Source organism: Tiliqua scincoides, chromosome 5, assembly GCF_035046505.1.
Source record: "Tiliqua scincoides isolate rTilSci1 chromosome 5, rTilSci1.hap2, whole genome shotgun sequence".
Lineage (NCBI taxonomy): Eukaryota > Metazoa > Chordata > Lepidosauria > Squamata > Scincidae > Tiliqua > Tiliqua scincoides.
The window spans coordinates 26,832,867-26,847,633 of record NC_089825.1 but is presented as its reverse complement, the minus strand read 5'-3'; the positions used below and the strand labels follow the sequence as shown (position 1 = coordinate 26,847,633).

The 14,767-nt window shown below is 45.2% G+C and overlaps 1 protein-coding gene and 1 pseudogene across 1 annotated transcript in view; one reads left to right on the top strand and one right to left on the bottom strand.

The window, feature by feature from the left end:
* CALCR (calcitonin receptor) overlaps positions 1–14,767 on the top strand; it is a 192,722-nt gene that overhangs the window by 151,487 nt on the left and 26,468 nt on the right. The window contains exon 9 of the mRNA XM_066628742.1: positions 11,455–11,608. Within this exon, the coding sequence (XP_066484839.1) occupies positions 11,455–11,608 (154 nt within the window). The remainder of the gene's footprint in view (positions 1–11,454; positions 11,609–14,767) is intronic.
* Positions 267–383, bottom strand: LOC136654954 (5S ribosomal RNA; annotated as a pseudogene).

The window sequence follows — 14,767 nt, the reverse complement described above, 5'->3', positions numbered from 1 at the left end:
GCCTCCTTGTCTTCATGTTCGGTAAACATGAAGAGGAGGAAGCTAAGGCAGCAGCTTCTCAGTCTGGCTGCCACTCCATCTCTTCCTTCTTTGGAAGCAAAACAAATCACCACAGCTGCTGCCACTCTTGCGTGCGCATGTGCTCCGCCTGCTGTCCTGACTCAGGAAGTGACTGGAACACATGTGTGTGCATCCCCTTCTGGCCTCACTCCCAGGGCAGACTGCTCCCACCCCCACTTGGTTGGCAACCTTCAGACTGTGGTATAAGCCTACAGCACCCAGTATTCCCAGGCGGTCTCCCATCCAAGTACTAACCAGGCCTGACCCTGCTTAGCTTCCAAGATCAGACGAGATCGGGCATGTGCAGGGTAACAGTTGCTGTCTAACTTGCTATGCCACTTACACTAGGTGCTGTATGGTTTGGACCTTTAAGTTGTAATCCTAAATACACTTACCTGGGAGTAGGTCCAATTCAGCTCAATGGAACTTACTTCTGAGTAGACATGTAAAGGATTGCACTGTTAGTCACACAATTTCGTCTGTGATTGCCCCAAAAACAGACTCTCCAAACTGTATTGATTTTGGAAAATCTGAGGAACACAGAGTTGCCTGCCCCATTATTTCCCATCCCTTCTTCTGTGCTATCAGTAGTATAGTAGTGTGTAAACACTATCTATCAAAATTGCTGTAAGGTTCAAAATAGAATAACCCCAATGTAAGCAACCCTAACCAGTGGTTCCCAAATTATGGGTCAGTGGGTCATGATTTAATTTTTGGTGGGTCCCATAGCAGCCAAATAAAGCCTCCAATTAAAACACTGGTGATGGATCAGATAACTAATTGCCTCAAGCCTTGAGGTTCTCCAAAAATCAGATCGCTGCTAACTACCCTGCAAAGAGCTAAGCTGCAATTTGCAAAATAGCTAAGTCTTGTAAACGCAGGTGGGTCCAGATAGAGTGTCATTTTAAAAGGTGGGTCCCAGTGCTAAAAGTTTGGGAACCCATGACCTTAGAGGAAGAACCATCATTCATCATTACCTGCTTAGTGTGTCAGCCATTTGCCTACTGAAATAAGATTTACTTGACCTGCGTACCTGAATATGCTTCCCACATTGAATCTAACAATTATTTGAAAAGGGGAAATGGAAAAAGCGAAATTGTGCTTAGCCTCAGCACATCAGCAATAGGAAAAGCTCTTAGGGTACCAGACAACTTTCTGAAAAAGGAGGGGGGGTCAGATTTATCTTGTTTTGATAGCCATATGCTACTGCATTACTGTTCTTCATCGGGGCCAGCCCTGAAGTGATGAGAAAGAAACTGGATCAGGCCAAAGGCCCATCTCGTTCAGCTTCCTGTATCTCACAGTGGCCCATTAGATCCCATTGTGGGAACACACAAAGCAACAAGATGCCCCTATCCTGTTGCCACTCCCTTGCATTTGGCATTCAGAGACAACCCACTTCTAAAACCTGGAGGCCATCTGAGGCAGTGAATTGGTAGGGTAGAGACCATCTCTGTACCCAATTGTATGCATGTCTACTTAGAAGTAAGTGCCATTGTGTTAATGAGACTTACTCACATGAAAGTATGTATAGAATTACAGCCTCTGTCTGCTTGCCCACATCATCAGTCAACCTTTTCCCACTCCCTGGATTCAAAAAGGAAGAATGGAAATGGAATAAGGCAGTACGAGTAGAAGAGACGAGACTGGTGCTCTTTCCAAAGTTACTCTTTTGCTCTGTTCCCCTCATCCTTTATGAATCCAGGGAGCCAAAGGAGAAGGAGCAGCAGGACCAGTGGCTGGTGTGCTAACAGGGGGGGGGAGCAGATTTCAGTGCCCCTTCTCAGGTGCCAGGAAGCCTCGGGCTGGGCCTGCTCTGTATACGAACTATTTTTCTAAACATCCTTTAGCTAGCAGTCCATCAGTAAGGACAAGATGTAGATCGAATAGATACCATTATGTACTGTTTTAGCTTTAACTGTATAATCTGAGTTGTGAATGGTTGTACAGGTTGAGTACCGAGAATTCTAAAATACGGAATACTCTGAAATACAGAACTTTATTGAGCACCAGCATGACTTTTAAAAAACTGTTTTGCCTAAAGAAATAAATCACAAACAGTGTTTCATGCACAAACTTTGTTTCATGCACAAAATTATTTAAAATATTGTATAAAATAACCTTCAGGCTATATGTATTACAGCCCAATTTTAACCCACACTGGAACAAGGAGGACAGTTGGCTTGCTCCGTATCCATCATGGGGTTGGGGCTAGCTGCAGTACAACCGGGGGCAAGGGGAATCAATTCCCCTTACCCTGAGTAACTTGGCAGTGGCCTGAATGGAGCTACTCAGATCTGCATAACCTCAAGAGTTGGTGCAGATCTGAGCAGCATGGCGATAGGCCCCGAACCCATTTGCTGCCCACCCTCCCCCTGTCCCGGTACACCCCAGTTCTGCACTCCCCTGGCCTCCCCAGAACCCTGAACTGGCAAATTGCCACCGGCGCAAACTCACCCAGCCTGGAGCTTGCTCTGGCATGGGGAAGCCAGCAGGTATCCTTGCACCAGCCTCCCAACTCCTCAGTCATCGTAGAAATGCCTTATGGCACATTTGCAACACTCTTCAGCCAATGCAAGGGACGTGCACCGGCCAACAGAGCACTTGGGATATATGAAACATAAATGAATTTTGTGTTTATACTTGAGCCCCAACCCTAAGAGCTCTCATTATGTATATGCAAGTATTTCAAAATACAGACAAATCCAAAATATTTCTGGTGCCAAGCGCTTTGGATAAGGGGTGCCCAACCTGTGCTACGCAGAAACTACATACATATGGGAGATGCATTTAAATGGATGTGAAAGGAAATGAATTCATCATTCTTTGGACAAGATCTTGATTGTCACTTTTTTAAGTGGTACGGCTTTTGTGTCAATGGCTCAACATCTCAAAATCAATAGCAACATATGAGCAGGCTTAATATGTTCTGACAGAAAGGTGCTATAAAGCTTAGTGTTTAGCCCAGCATTATTTTTGTAAAGGTCTTGCTTATTTATTCCAAACCATGAAAACTTGGATTTTAAGCCTGCTGTTGTAGAGCAACGATCTAATAAGCAGACCGAGTTTAGTAATCCAAACTCAATGCAATCATGTTTGAATTATATTGTCTGAAGAAAATGTCATGGTGTCTTCAGTGCAACTTAAGTGACAAATGTAATAAGCTGCGGTCTGCTTTCTGTACTAAGGGACAAGAGGGCAAATTTGTAGCTGTTGCATGTAAACGGCATCGCTGTTGACTTTGGAGAAGAGGTGATCAGAATGGTAGACAGTACACACTGCTATTTATTAAGGCATGACTAGGATATGTGTGTTGCACACTTCAACAGAAAGTTCAAAAATATTTGTAGAGCCAACATCCTAGGCGAAATGCTGTCCGCACCATACCTGTAATTTGAATTCCATCAGAACAAGTGAAGGTCCTATAAATGATTTCCTCCCCACAAAATTTCCTTTGCAAAGTAATATTGTAGCACATCCCACAGTGGTAGATGTGATCTAACAGAGCTGCCATACACACCACTATCTCGGCATGAATTGCCTGCTTCTACAGCAGCACTTCCTGTCTCACAATGGTACTGACACAGCAGTCCATCCTAAATTCTTATTTGTAGCTCAGGACCTCACAGAATTCATCTGTTAAAGTTTATATTATGCATCACTGCTGCTTGGGCTTCCCAGTAGTGTAGCTGGAGGGGGCAATACAGTAAGTCAGGGGTGCTCACACTTTTTTGGCTCGTGAGCTACTTTGAAACCCAGCAAGGCCCGGAGATCTACCAGAGTTTTTTTTACAATGTTCGCGCCATCATAACATATAACATTTATGTGTACAATGTATGTTGGTGTACCTTGAGCCCCACTGAGTATAACAGGACTTACTCCTGAGTAGACATGCCTAGGATTAGGCTGTGAGGCAGCAATCCTAGCCACACTTACCTGGGAGTAAGCCCCATTGAGTACAATGGGCCTTACTCCCGGCGTTTCCTCCCAGAGGCACCTGAAGGAGGGGGGTCGGCACTCCGCGATCTACTCATTTTGCCTCGCGATCTACCGGTAGATCGCGATCCACCTATTGAGCACCCCTGCAGTAAGTACTGCAGGTGCCGCAACACGCTGTGTGCGTGTCCTCTCTAACTCATTGTTGGAGCCATTCCAGGCAGTGACAGCAACACGCAGGAGACACCGTTTGGTTTGGCAAGTGCCTGTGAGCCGCTATCGCTGCCCAGAACGGTTCCAACAGCAAGTGGGAAGGCCCATTTACATGTTGTGTTGCAGTTTTTCCCACCCCCTCTAGCTATGCCATCATGACTTGCTTGAAGATTCTAGGAGGTTCGCCTGGCTGGTTCAGAAGCAGTTGTGTGAATTGGCTCCAGGGGATCTAAAATGAAGCTGCAAATAGAATACCTGTAATGTTAGAAAAGGAACATAAGAAGTTGACTTACACTGTACTGAGACAGATTAATTCATCCATCTAGACTCAGGATTGGCAGTGGGTCTCCATGGTGTCAGTCAAGTGTCTTTTCCAGATCCACCTGGTAATTCTAGGGAATGAATCTGGGACCTTCTGCAGGCAAATTCTGTGTCCTACTACTGAGCGACAGCCTCTCCCCTAAAACAAGATTACCTTTTAAACCACTTATGTATAAATGAAAAATGCTGTAAGTGTTTGCCTGTGAAGATTGATGTTTACGGTGCTCTGAATAATATTTCTTCAACACAATTCATCTTCGTATATTGCTAGATCTGAATTCTTCATGCCAAAATTTTCTAATATATTTTTAAATTGATGCGATGTGACTTTAAGCACTAACCAGGCTCATCCCTCACACCTTGTCTAATAGCTTTCCCAAACCTATTACACATCAAGAGACTTAGCTTCTCAAAAAGTCATAAATTAATGTGGATTCATGGGGATTAACTTAGAGGAAGGCTGCAGAATTTAAATCAGAAAGCTATGAACTGTGATTGCTGTATCTGATTGAGAGTATAGAAACATATATGGCAAATGAGAAATGTACTATGGGAAGTTTAATATCATTAGATATCTCAGAAATGTACAATGCCCGCATAGCCATTTGACTGTAAAGCTGAATGAAAAATACCATCACATTGAACTCTCATCAGCAGAGTAAAAGAAAAAGAACTGGAAAAAATAGCCAAATACAAAGATTTACAAATAAAAATTGAAAGGTTGTGGCAGAAGAAGACCAAAGTAATCCCAGTGCTGATTGGCGCCCTTGGGGCAATTCCAAAACACCTTGAAGGGCACCTGAACAGCATAGAAGCCACAGAAATTACCATCCACCAACTACAAAAAGCAGCTTTACTGGGAACAGCTCATATTTTGCAATTATATTTATAACATCAAAATATGATAAAGGTCAGGCGTCCCAGGTCCTTGTGCAGGACTCGAAGTGTGGATAAAACAAAAGAGTTGATAACTCCTCTCTGACTGTGTGAAAATCAATACTACTACTAATAATAATCCTATTCTAGGTCCTTGCGAAGGACTGATAAGGTGGATATAAACAAAATCCAGACAAAAACAACATGACTTTGCATCATCATCATCATAAATAAAATTCAGATGAAATTCAGATGAGAGGTCAAAACTCCTCCCCCCCCCCACCTGCCTTTTTCTGGAATAGCACTCCGACAAGCCATCTTCCTGACAACTGTCTTGCTACAATCTTATTGCAGGTTCCATTACCTGAGAGTAATTCTCATGGATTTCAATGGGACTTACTTCTGAACCAGCATGCATAGGATTGTGATGTGAGTGAAATGATATCATTATATTGCACCATTCAGAAAGGGGGGCATCTGCCATTCCCCCCCTCCGAAACATTCTCAAAATAATGCTATAGGATGAAGTAGCATGATTTGAAGGGACAGGTGAGGAGGAAGAAATGGCTGTTGGCAACTGCTGGAAGGAACACCACTATCATGGGTGCATTTTGTCACCCAGCCTCTTCCTCCATGATGGAATTGCCCCCATTTTCCACCTTCCCAAATGCTCACACAAACTGATTTTCTCTTACTACAGATCATTCCTGTTTCCCATGCTCTCTTTAATTCTGATCACCATTATACCACCTTACCTACTATTCTGTTGCGGGATTAGGAACTACACTTGGAGTTATGATTCCAATATTCTAACAAGTATTAGATCAATTGCTCTCTCATGCCAGAAAGCTAATAGGCCAACTCTTCTTACAGTTCTTTGTGTTAAGCTAATAATGGAACAGGTCAGCTGATGGTTCTTAATCAACCCTTATTTGTTACAAGGGGCCAAAGCTTTTGTTAAATGGATCATGGGCTGATAATCCCAGAGGGGCAACAAAGCCTCTCTGAATGGAAGGCCTCTGTTACAAAGCTGGTAAAGTCAGGAAGACACCTGAGGGAAGGGGCTTGAAAGTGAGGCCGAAAGGGAAAAGTCACTGATTTCACCACCCCCTAGTGTGGTGTGCATAGGAAAGAGAAAGGGAATGTTTCTAGCAGTTTCTGAGCAGAAGCAAAGAGAGACTGGATTTGATCTGTGTGAGAGGCAAGAAAGATGAGATTGGAGAAACACAGTGACAGCAAGGCAGCAACCAAAGCCCAAAGGAGCTTTGGAGCTTCTCCAAAGAAGAAGCCAGAATGGCGTGGCAGGGAGACTGAGAAGTTGCTGAAGCAGGAGGAGGGGGTGGGAGCAGCAGGGTTTTTGAGAGCCGCCAAAAGAGGCCTCACAGGCTGCATGCATCTCATGGGCCACGTGTTAGACCACCCTGATGCAGACAGTACTGAGATAGATGGACTAATGGTCTGATTCTGTGTAAGGCAACTTTTTGTGCTCACCTTTCTGTGTTCATGTGCCAGGCACATGAACTCATCTGTCTGTGCCATGGTACTACTTTCAGCAGCAGAAACATGTCCAAGCACATAACAGCTGATTTCAATATATTCTGCAATAGAAAAAAACAGGGCTTCTATAATTTGACAGGCATGTCTACACCTGCAGTCCATATGACCATGAAATGAATATATATACAGGTGGAGCCTATTTATCCGTGTTCTGTTCTGTGACTCGGCACGATTAACAAAAAAATTTGTTGTGCTAAGTTCCATAGAGTTACGCAAATACACTGCAGCCTGACACTTCCGGATGGAAGGAAACTAAGGCAGCTGTTATCAATCCCCTCCACTCCTCTCCGTACTCAGCCCTCCCCATTGCCAGCTTTCCCACTGAGCTTCTAAGAGTCCAGCCCTATGCATTTCTACTCAGAAGTAAGCCCCATTGTAGTCAATGGGGCTTACTCCCAGGAAAGTGTGGAGATGATTGTAGGCTATATCTCATGCTTTGCTTGGTGGGAAGGCTTGCTTGTGTCTGTGATAGCCTGCACCATGGGGGGGGGGGGTTGCTTGTGTCAGTGATTGCCTGCACGATCTCAATGGGGGGGGGGGAATTTGGCAAACACTCCCTGGGTTTTTTAAAGCAATCCCCTCTGTTGCTACCACACCTGCCCCTGAGTGAGAGAGAGAGAGAGAGAGAGAGAGCTCCACCTTGCTCCATGTGTTCTGGCTACAGAGATTTCCTGCCCCCCCTTCCCCTCTTCAGCCTCTTTGCTGGCTCAGGGGCTCCAGGAGCGTTACTGTTCCTTTGCAAGGGGAACCTCTTCCAGGGCTCCAGGGCTATTTCCCTGCCTGGGCGAGGCAGACCCTTTTTGCAGTGTTTTGGGCTGCCTGGAAATGGAGCGAGAAGTCAGCATAGGGCAAAGGAGGCAAAGGTGTGTGTGACTTTCGGTTCCCCCACCCCATTCATGTTGAGACAAATCCGCAGATAAAAAATCTGTGGATAAATAGATAACCACACAAGATGCTTCCGAAGGATGAGAGTAACTCTTTTGACACAAATTCTCTCTTGCAATTTTTTTTCTGGACTGCTCAGCTGTCAATCAAGTAAAAGAAACTTTCAGTTTATCCTGAAAAGGAATGATGAATTAACTGAGGCTGTTTATTGGCAGGTTTAAGGGGTATGCTTTGAACTTGTACAATATGTACAAAGACCTATGCTTCTGTTAGTCACTGCAATGCTCAACAGGCCGTGAGATCAATCAGAACAGAAAGGAGTTGTCTTGACACCAGCTAAGAGGCTGTTTTCAACACATGAAGGCATTGAACATATCAAACCATGCTTGAGGAAAGCAACCTTAAAGTGACTTATGTACCTGATTCTTCATGAACATGTTTGTTCATATATAAGGAACAAGTAAGTGCTGCTTTCTTCTCACATGCAGTTCTTCTGCCTTAGTGCTTACTTTGCAAAAAATAAAATGTTTCCAAAGTTCAGGCCTGCTTGGAATTTGGAGTTTCTTAGAATGGGACTCAGAATGTGCATCCTACCCCATCAGGGCTGACTGAGTTGATTGCCTAGATAGTGGGTTGGTAGCGGGTGTCCTCTGGCCTTCATCATTCCATCTCCTGCTCCCTGGGTTCAAAAAGGAAGAGAAGGTGGAACCCTCTCGGGAGAGGAGAGATGTTAGAGCATGTCTGATGGTCTAGCCCAGTGGTTCTCAAACTCTCTGGGAGAATTTGAGAGACAGTAAGTCCTTGCAGGGGTGGAGGGAGGAGGCAGTGGGGGCAGGGGACAGGCAGCGGCACAATCCCCAGGATCGCACCGCTCAGGGGGCTGCAGGGGCTTGGGTGGACTTACCCAAGCCTCCTGCAGCCTCCCTGGGGTGCGGGGAGCCCAGTGTGACTTCTGGCAGGGTTCCCCGCAGCAGGGAAAGTGGATGCGGAGTGGGGGCAGGGTGCGATCGCTCCACATCCACTTTCCCTGCTGCAGGGAGCCTTGCCAGAAGTTGTGCCAGGCTCCCCGCACCCCAGGGAGGCTGCAGGAGGCTTGAGTAAGTGCACCCTGAGCGGCGCGATCCTGGGGATCGTGCCGCCGCCTTCCCCCTGCCTCTAGGCTGCCCCCACCCCTTAAGGGGGCAGAGGCCAGGGCACTCAGGCTGGGGTGTCGCGATGCCCCAGTTTGAATAGCACTGGTCTAGCCCAAGGGTGCCTAAACCCCAGCCTGGGGGCCATTTGCAGCTCTTGGCGACCCCCAATCCAGCCTGCAGGGAGCCCCCAGTCTCCAAAGAGCCTCTAGTCCTCTGCAGACTTGCTGGAGCCTGCACTGGCCCAACACGCCTACTCTCAGTGCAAAGGGCAACTGTTTGACCTCTCACGCAAGCTGCAGGCTGAGGGCTCCCTTCACTGCTTGCTGTTTCATGTCTGTGAAGTAGCAGCGACAGCAAAAGAAAAGCTGTCCTTGCTTTGCGCAAGGATTTTTATAGGCTTTGCGCTATCATGAGCCCTTCAGTCTTTCATATACGTTTCAAACCTAATATATTCATTTATGTAAATTTATTCAAATTTTAAATTTCAATTAATTCTTTTCTTCTCAGCCCCTAACACAGTGTCAGAAAGATGATGTGGCCCTCCTGCCAAGAAGTTTGGGCACCCCTGGTCTAGCCCACCACTTTTCTCTACTCAGCACTTCCTGTTATGCTTTATTTCCCTCTTCAAATCTAGAGGGGGTGGCAGAGAATGGGGCACCCCTGGGTGATCCATTTGGCACACTACGTCAGATAGCAGGAGGTCTTGGGCAACCCTGCCTTATTCAGAGATGTGTGGAGTCTGCTAGAGGTGCAGTGGTGAAAGAAATATGTTGCCGTTCCTGTGCACAAAGATACACTCTTATTATGATCTTGCACATTCCCAAGACTGATACACAGACCATTGCAACCACTCCCTGTTCAAATCCTGTTTGGGCCATTAATTAAGAGCTTTCTCTGCATTTTTTGCAAGAGGTGCTAATTAGCTTCTGTCAGTTCGTTATGCCCTCTCAAAATGCTGCTTAAGCACTGTTTACAGCACATTGCCTAAGCCATTACACAATGCTCCTATTCATGAAGAATCATGAGCCCTGATACCTTGACCAGCTGCTGGAACCTAGAAGAAAGGTCAGGTATTTATATACCGCCTTTCTCTGTTTCAAGGCGGTCTACACAAGCAGGCTAATATAAACCACCATTTTTCAGTAGGGTTTTTACATTATGTTCTGTGAAGATTCACAGACCCCTCCCCGCCAGTCACCAGTCATTGCCTTCATCCAGTTGTTGCCTTCACAGTATGGTTATCTTTTCTGGCTGTGTGCCATCGAGCTTCAGCAGGAATCATAAATCATAAGCCTGGGCAGGTTCTCAAGTTTGTTTCTGTTCTTGCTGGCTGGTCTTCATACACTCCCTGCACTCTCACTTCGGTAATCAACTCATTAGCAGCTCCATCCTGCCCCAACAGGTACAGTAGCTTGTCACAACCTGGCATGCCATCTCCCATCCGGAAACATGACATTCTCTTGCTTAGCTCTTCAGGCAGCTCAACCATCAGACCACACCTCACACCACAACATGTGTTCCTGGTAAAGGCAAGACCTGTAGTAGCAAACAATAGGACATGATAACACACACTGAAATTGTGAAGCCAGCCTCCAGCCACCACCCACACTCCAACAATGGGGATACTAAGACTGGATTAAAATTTATGTATTGGGAAAGAGAGCAAGTTTTTTGCATCAGAACTAAAAGTACTCAGATTCTGAGCATGTGGCCAACTTGTCAGTTTAGTCTGGTGACTACCGATAGCTCAGGCACAAAAGTGGGACATGGGCTCCAAAGACATGACCTTATTAATTATGGAATAAGAGTTTCAGGGTAAAGGCACCAATTAGTAATTAAAAAATTAGTACTCAGAGCAGGGAAAATTCCGATTGCAGGGCTTTTATTGGCAAACTATGACCGCATCACTAATCCCCAAACCAAGACTCGGAACTGAAGGCTGATGTGAGAGTTAAGCCCTGGTGAATCCCAGTCTGTCTGCAAATTTTATGAAGTCAGTAATCAGAAAACTTCCAAAGAAGACTCTTATGTATCGCTTCAAATTGTTTCTAAGTACTGAAGCATCATACTTCTAATTGCACCGACAAAAGTCAAGAAAAGAAGGTTAGCATGATATTGTGGAGTTTTTAGCTAGTATCACTGCAAGACTTAACTGGCCTTTAGGTCCACTTATTTGTTAGTTTTAAAAGCATGCCAGACTGGAGAAAATACGCCAAATGTGAGTTTCTGATTGTAGCTTTTTGGAATTTTGGCTCCTTGCACCTGATGCCTGGTGATTTAAGAGGAACATTTTACCCTGTGTGTATGATTTATTAGTAGCTCATAGTCAGCAGCAGATGTAGAAAGATTCCAACAAGTGTGGGGCAGGGGAAAAATCTTTGGCTCTTTTGCATTTGTCCGTTTTGTTTCCCTACATTACGCATAGTGTTGTCAGTTCTGTCTACAATTCAGTGCTTTTCCATTTGCCTGACAGGTAAGCTGCAAAGTGCTTCAGTTTTTTCACCAGTACATGATGGGCTGCAACTACTTCTGGATGCTCTGCGAAGGCATTTATCTTCACACCCTCATCGTGGTGGCCGTATTTGCCGAAGAACAGCGTTTGCATTGGTATTACCTCTTGGGCTGGGGTATGTGGGGTTTTTATTTTCGTTCTTTATAAACTGTGAATCCAGTCCTCCCTCTAGTCACAGTGGGTTTCAAGACTTGTCATATTGGTTCGTGGAGCTTGAAACACCCACCAAAAAACTCACAAAAGTTTCCTTCTAGCCAGGGGTGAATCAGCAGCCTTCTTAAGGGCACACACCAGTGACCAACCAACCAAAGCCCATGGAGATGCTTAACAGGGTTTGTGGAGGAGTGGTGGCAAAAATGGACTGTCTTATTCTACCCCATTTCCACTGAATAATTCCCAGATCACTGCATCTGGTTTGCAGCATCCAAGAACTGTTGAATAGCACCAGGGATAGAAAGAGAATGATCTGCTGCTACTGCTGCCTGCTACCCACTACCTACCAATAAGCCTCCCACTGGGCTGTAGGAAGTGGTGTACCTGGGGGGGGGCAAGGGGGACAAATGCCCCAGGCTCCAGCCTGTTGGGTGGCATCATGCTGCCATCCTCCCCCACGCTGCCCCCACTCATGCCACTCAAGTCAAAAGCCCAGGGCATTCTGAGAGCCAGGGAAGCTGTGCTGCCTCCCCCACCATTCGAAGGCCTTGTAAAGGCCTTGGATGGCTGAAAAAAATCACAGAGGAAACCAGAAGTGATGTGTTTAAGCCTTAGAAGGCCTTCTGAGGGCTGGGGAGACTTTGGCCCTCAGAATTTCTTCTAAGGGCATTAGAACGTCACTTCTGGTTTCCATCATGAAACTAGAAGTGATGTTTTTTGGTCCTCCAAGGCCTTTACGAGGCCTTTGGAGAGTCAGGGAGAGTGTGCGCCACTTCCCTGGGCCTCCAGAAGAGAGTCAGGGAGTAGCAGCCTGCCGGTGGGGAGGGCGGCAGCTCTGCCGGTGGGGGGGGGGCAGCCTGCAGTCTTGGCCTTGGGTGGTACCAAGCGGGACCAGGATTGCCACTGGCTCTGGCTCCCTGGTTATCTTACCAAGAGGCAGTGGGTAGAAGCAGCAGTATCAAACCACCCTATCCCCACCATCATTTTATAAATCCTGCTGCTCCATATTATCAGCTGGTAAGCCAACCAAGGACCATATGCAAGTCATTTACAAAGCATAGGGAAATGCACCATTTGGGAGGCCCTCACAGGGCTTTTACCCAGGGCCTCCAAAACCTGGAGCTGACACTGCTTCTGTCAGTTTTTCAGGCACAACTTGTACAGGACCATAAAGGTTTGTCATTTGTACCCTCTCTTCTGTGAACAGAAGGTATTTTGTACCATCCTTTTGCACCAAAGGGGGCAATTTTGCTAATCTCCAGTTAGTTCTGCAACTCTCTGATTCCCCCATTCAGGATCAGGAAGCAGATTTTCAGGCATGGAAGTTTGCTTCCATGGGCTTCCTTCTGCACACACTCTTTGGGATAGAAGCCATTTTCACAAGTGTGCAAAACACGTCACATGCATTTTCTGACTTTTCCTTGCCATGACTCTGTAAATAGAACAACATTAGCCCCATATTACAGAGAGAGCTGAATGCCTCCCCTCTCCATGCAAGTTCTCTCCTTTTCTACATTGCATGGTAGTCCTGTGCTTCCAAGGGTGACACATTTCAGTTTTTTTTTAGTGTGGGGAACACATAAAAGAAAATCTCAGAGGGCATAAGATTCTTTGCAAGATTTAAAGATTGGCTGTTGGGTAGATTCCACAATCAGGATTAAAGTGCAAAAAAGTAGCATCTGTCCAATCCTATGCAGGTCTACTCAAAAGTAAGTCCCACTGAGTCCAATAGAACCTACTACTAGATTAAGACGTATAGGATTGAAGCCTAAGAGTATTTGTTGTGGCTCCTTTATAATTCCTACTGTCTTAAACAATAATGCCAACGCAAGTCAAACGGACACTTTTTTAAGCAGAGGGATGTTGTCCTTAGCATTTCAAAGGTTCATTTAATGGTTTGTAAGATCAACTTGATATGAAAAACATTGCACAAAACCAGAACTGTAGGTGCCACTGGCAAGAACTATAGGAGCTACAGAAAGACACTTCCTTGGAGGAAGGGTGAGATAAAAATGTGGAAAATAGCCACAATGTTCTGAATCATGAGGGCTGCCTGTAAGAAAAATAAGCATAAGAACATTGATAAACTTCCTGGAATGTTGGATGAAATTGAACAAAGGAGGAAGGCACATGAGCAAAATTTGAAACGTGGTTGTAATTGAAAGTGGCTGAAAGAGCGAAACAATGAAAATCAAGTGGATGAAAGTTAAGGTATTGCTGTAATTCTTTCCTAGGCTTCTCATCAGCATGTTATACCACTCACAAACCAGCAGGGTTGGGTCTGGCAAAATGTGACCTTTATGCTGACAGAACGGAAAGGTTTTTTGCATCTCAGTAAGTGGGCTGGATTGAACTGTATGGCCCAAAGGAGACATTCTGCTCATTTTTACATTGGGACCAATATGACTTCAAACGGGCTTAATCTTGTGCCTGGCAGGAAAATAGAATGAGTGTCAGCCCCCTGCATTTAACATGTATCAGTATTCATGAGAATACTAATCAGGGGATGAACTGAATAAACTATCTGAATGTTATTAAGCAGAACTGTTAAAAAAGCATAGTTGCATCCCTCCATACTTCTGCTGTAAAGAAACAATTGCCTATTTTTTTTGTCCTACTGACAGATTTGCAGATTTCCATTTCAGCTCAATAGATGTAAAACCACTCATGCGAAACCAGAAAGCCATCATTATCAGTGTAACCTGAGGCTAGAATTAGAACTGGTTTTTTTAAAGCCATCTGAATACAAATTGTTTCTGTAAGGAATTCAGGTATTGCTTCAATATCATCAACACTACTGACATGTCCAAAACATTTGTATATCATAATGTTCACATTTGAAGGCTCTGAACACTGTTGCAACATTCAATCCCCAGTCTATGTAATTTAACCGTGTATTGTTGGTATAAAAAGTAAATTCTAGTTTAAGAATATTTGAGCGGATCTAATTAAAAAAAGAAGTTAAAACAAGGGTGGCCCAATCCTAATCTGCACTGGGGCAGCTGGGCTGAGTGGCCTATGCCACTCAGCACAGGTTCAGAGCAGCTGGAGATCTCATCAACGTAAGGGGATGTTTTCCCTTTACCCCATGTAATGCTCCAGCCTGCCCAATGGGACTGCT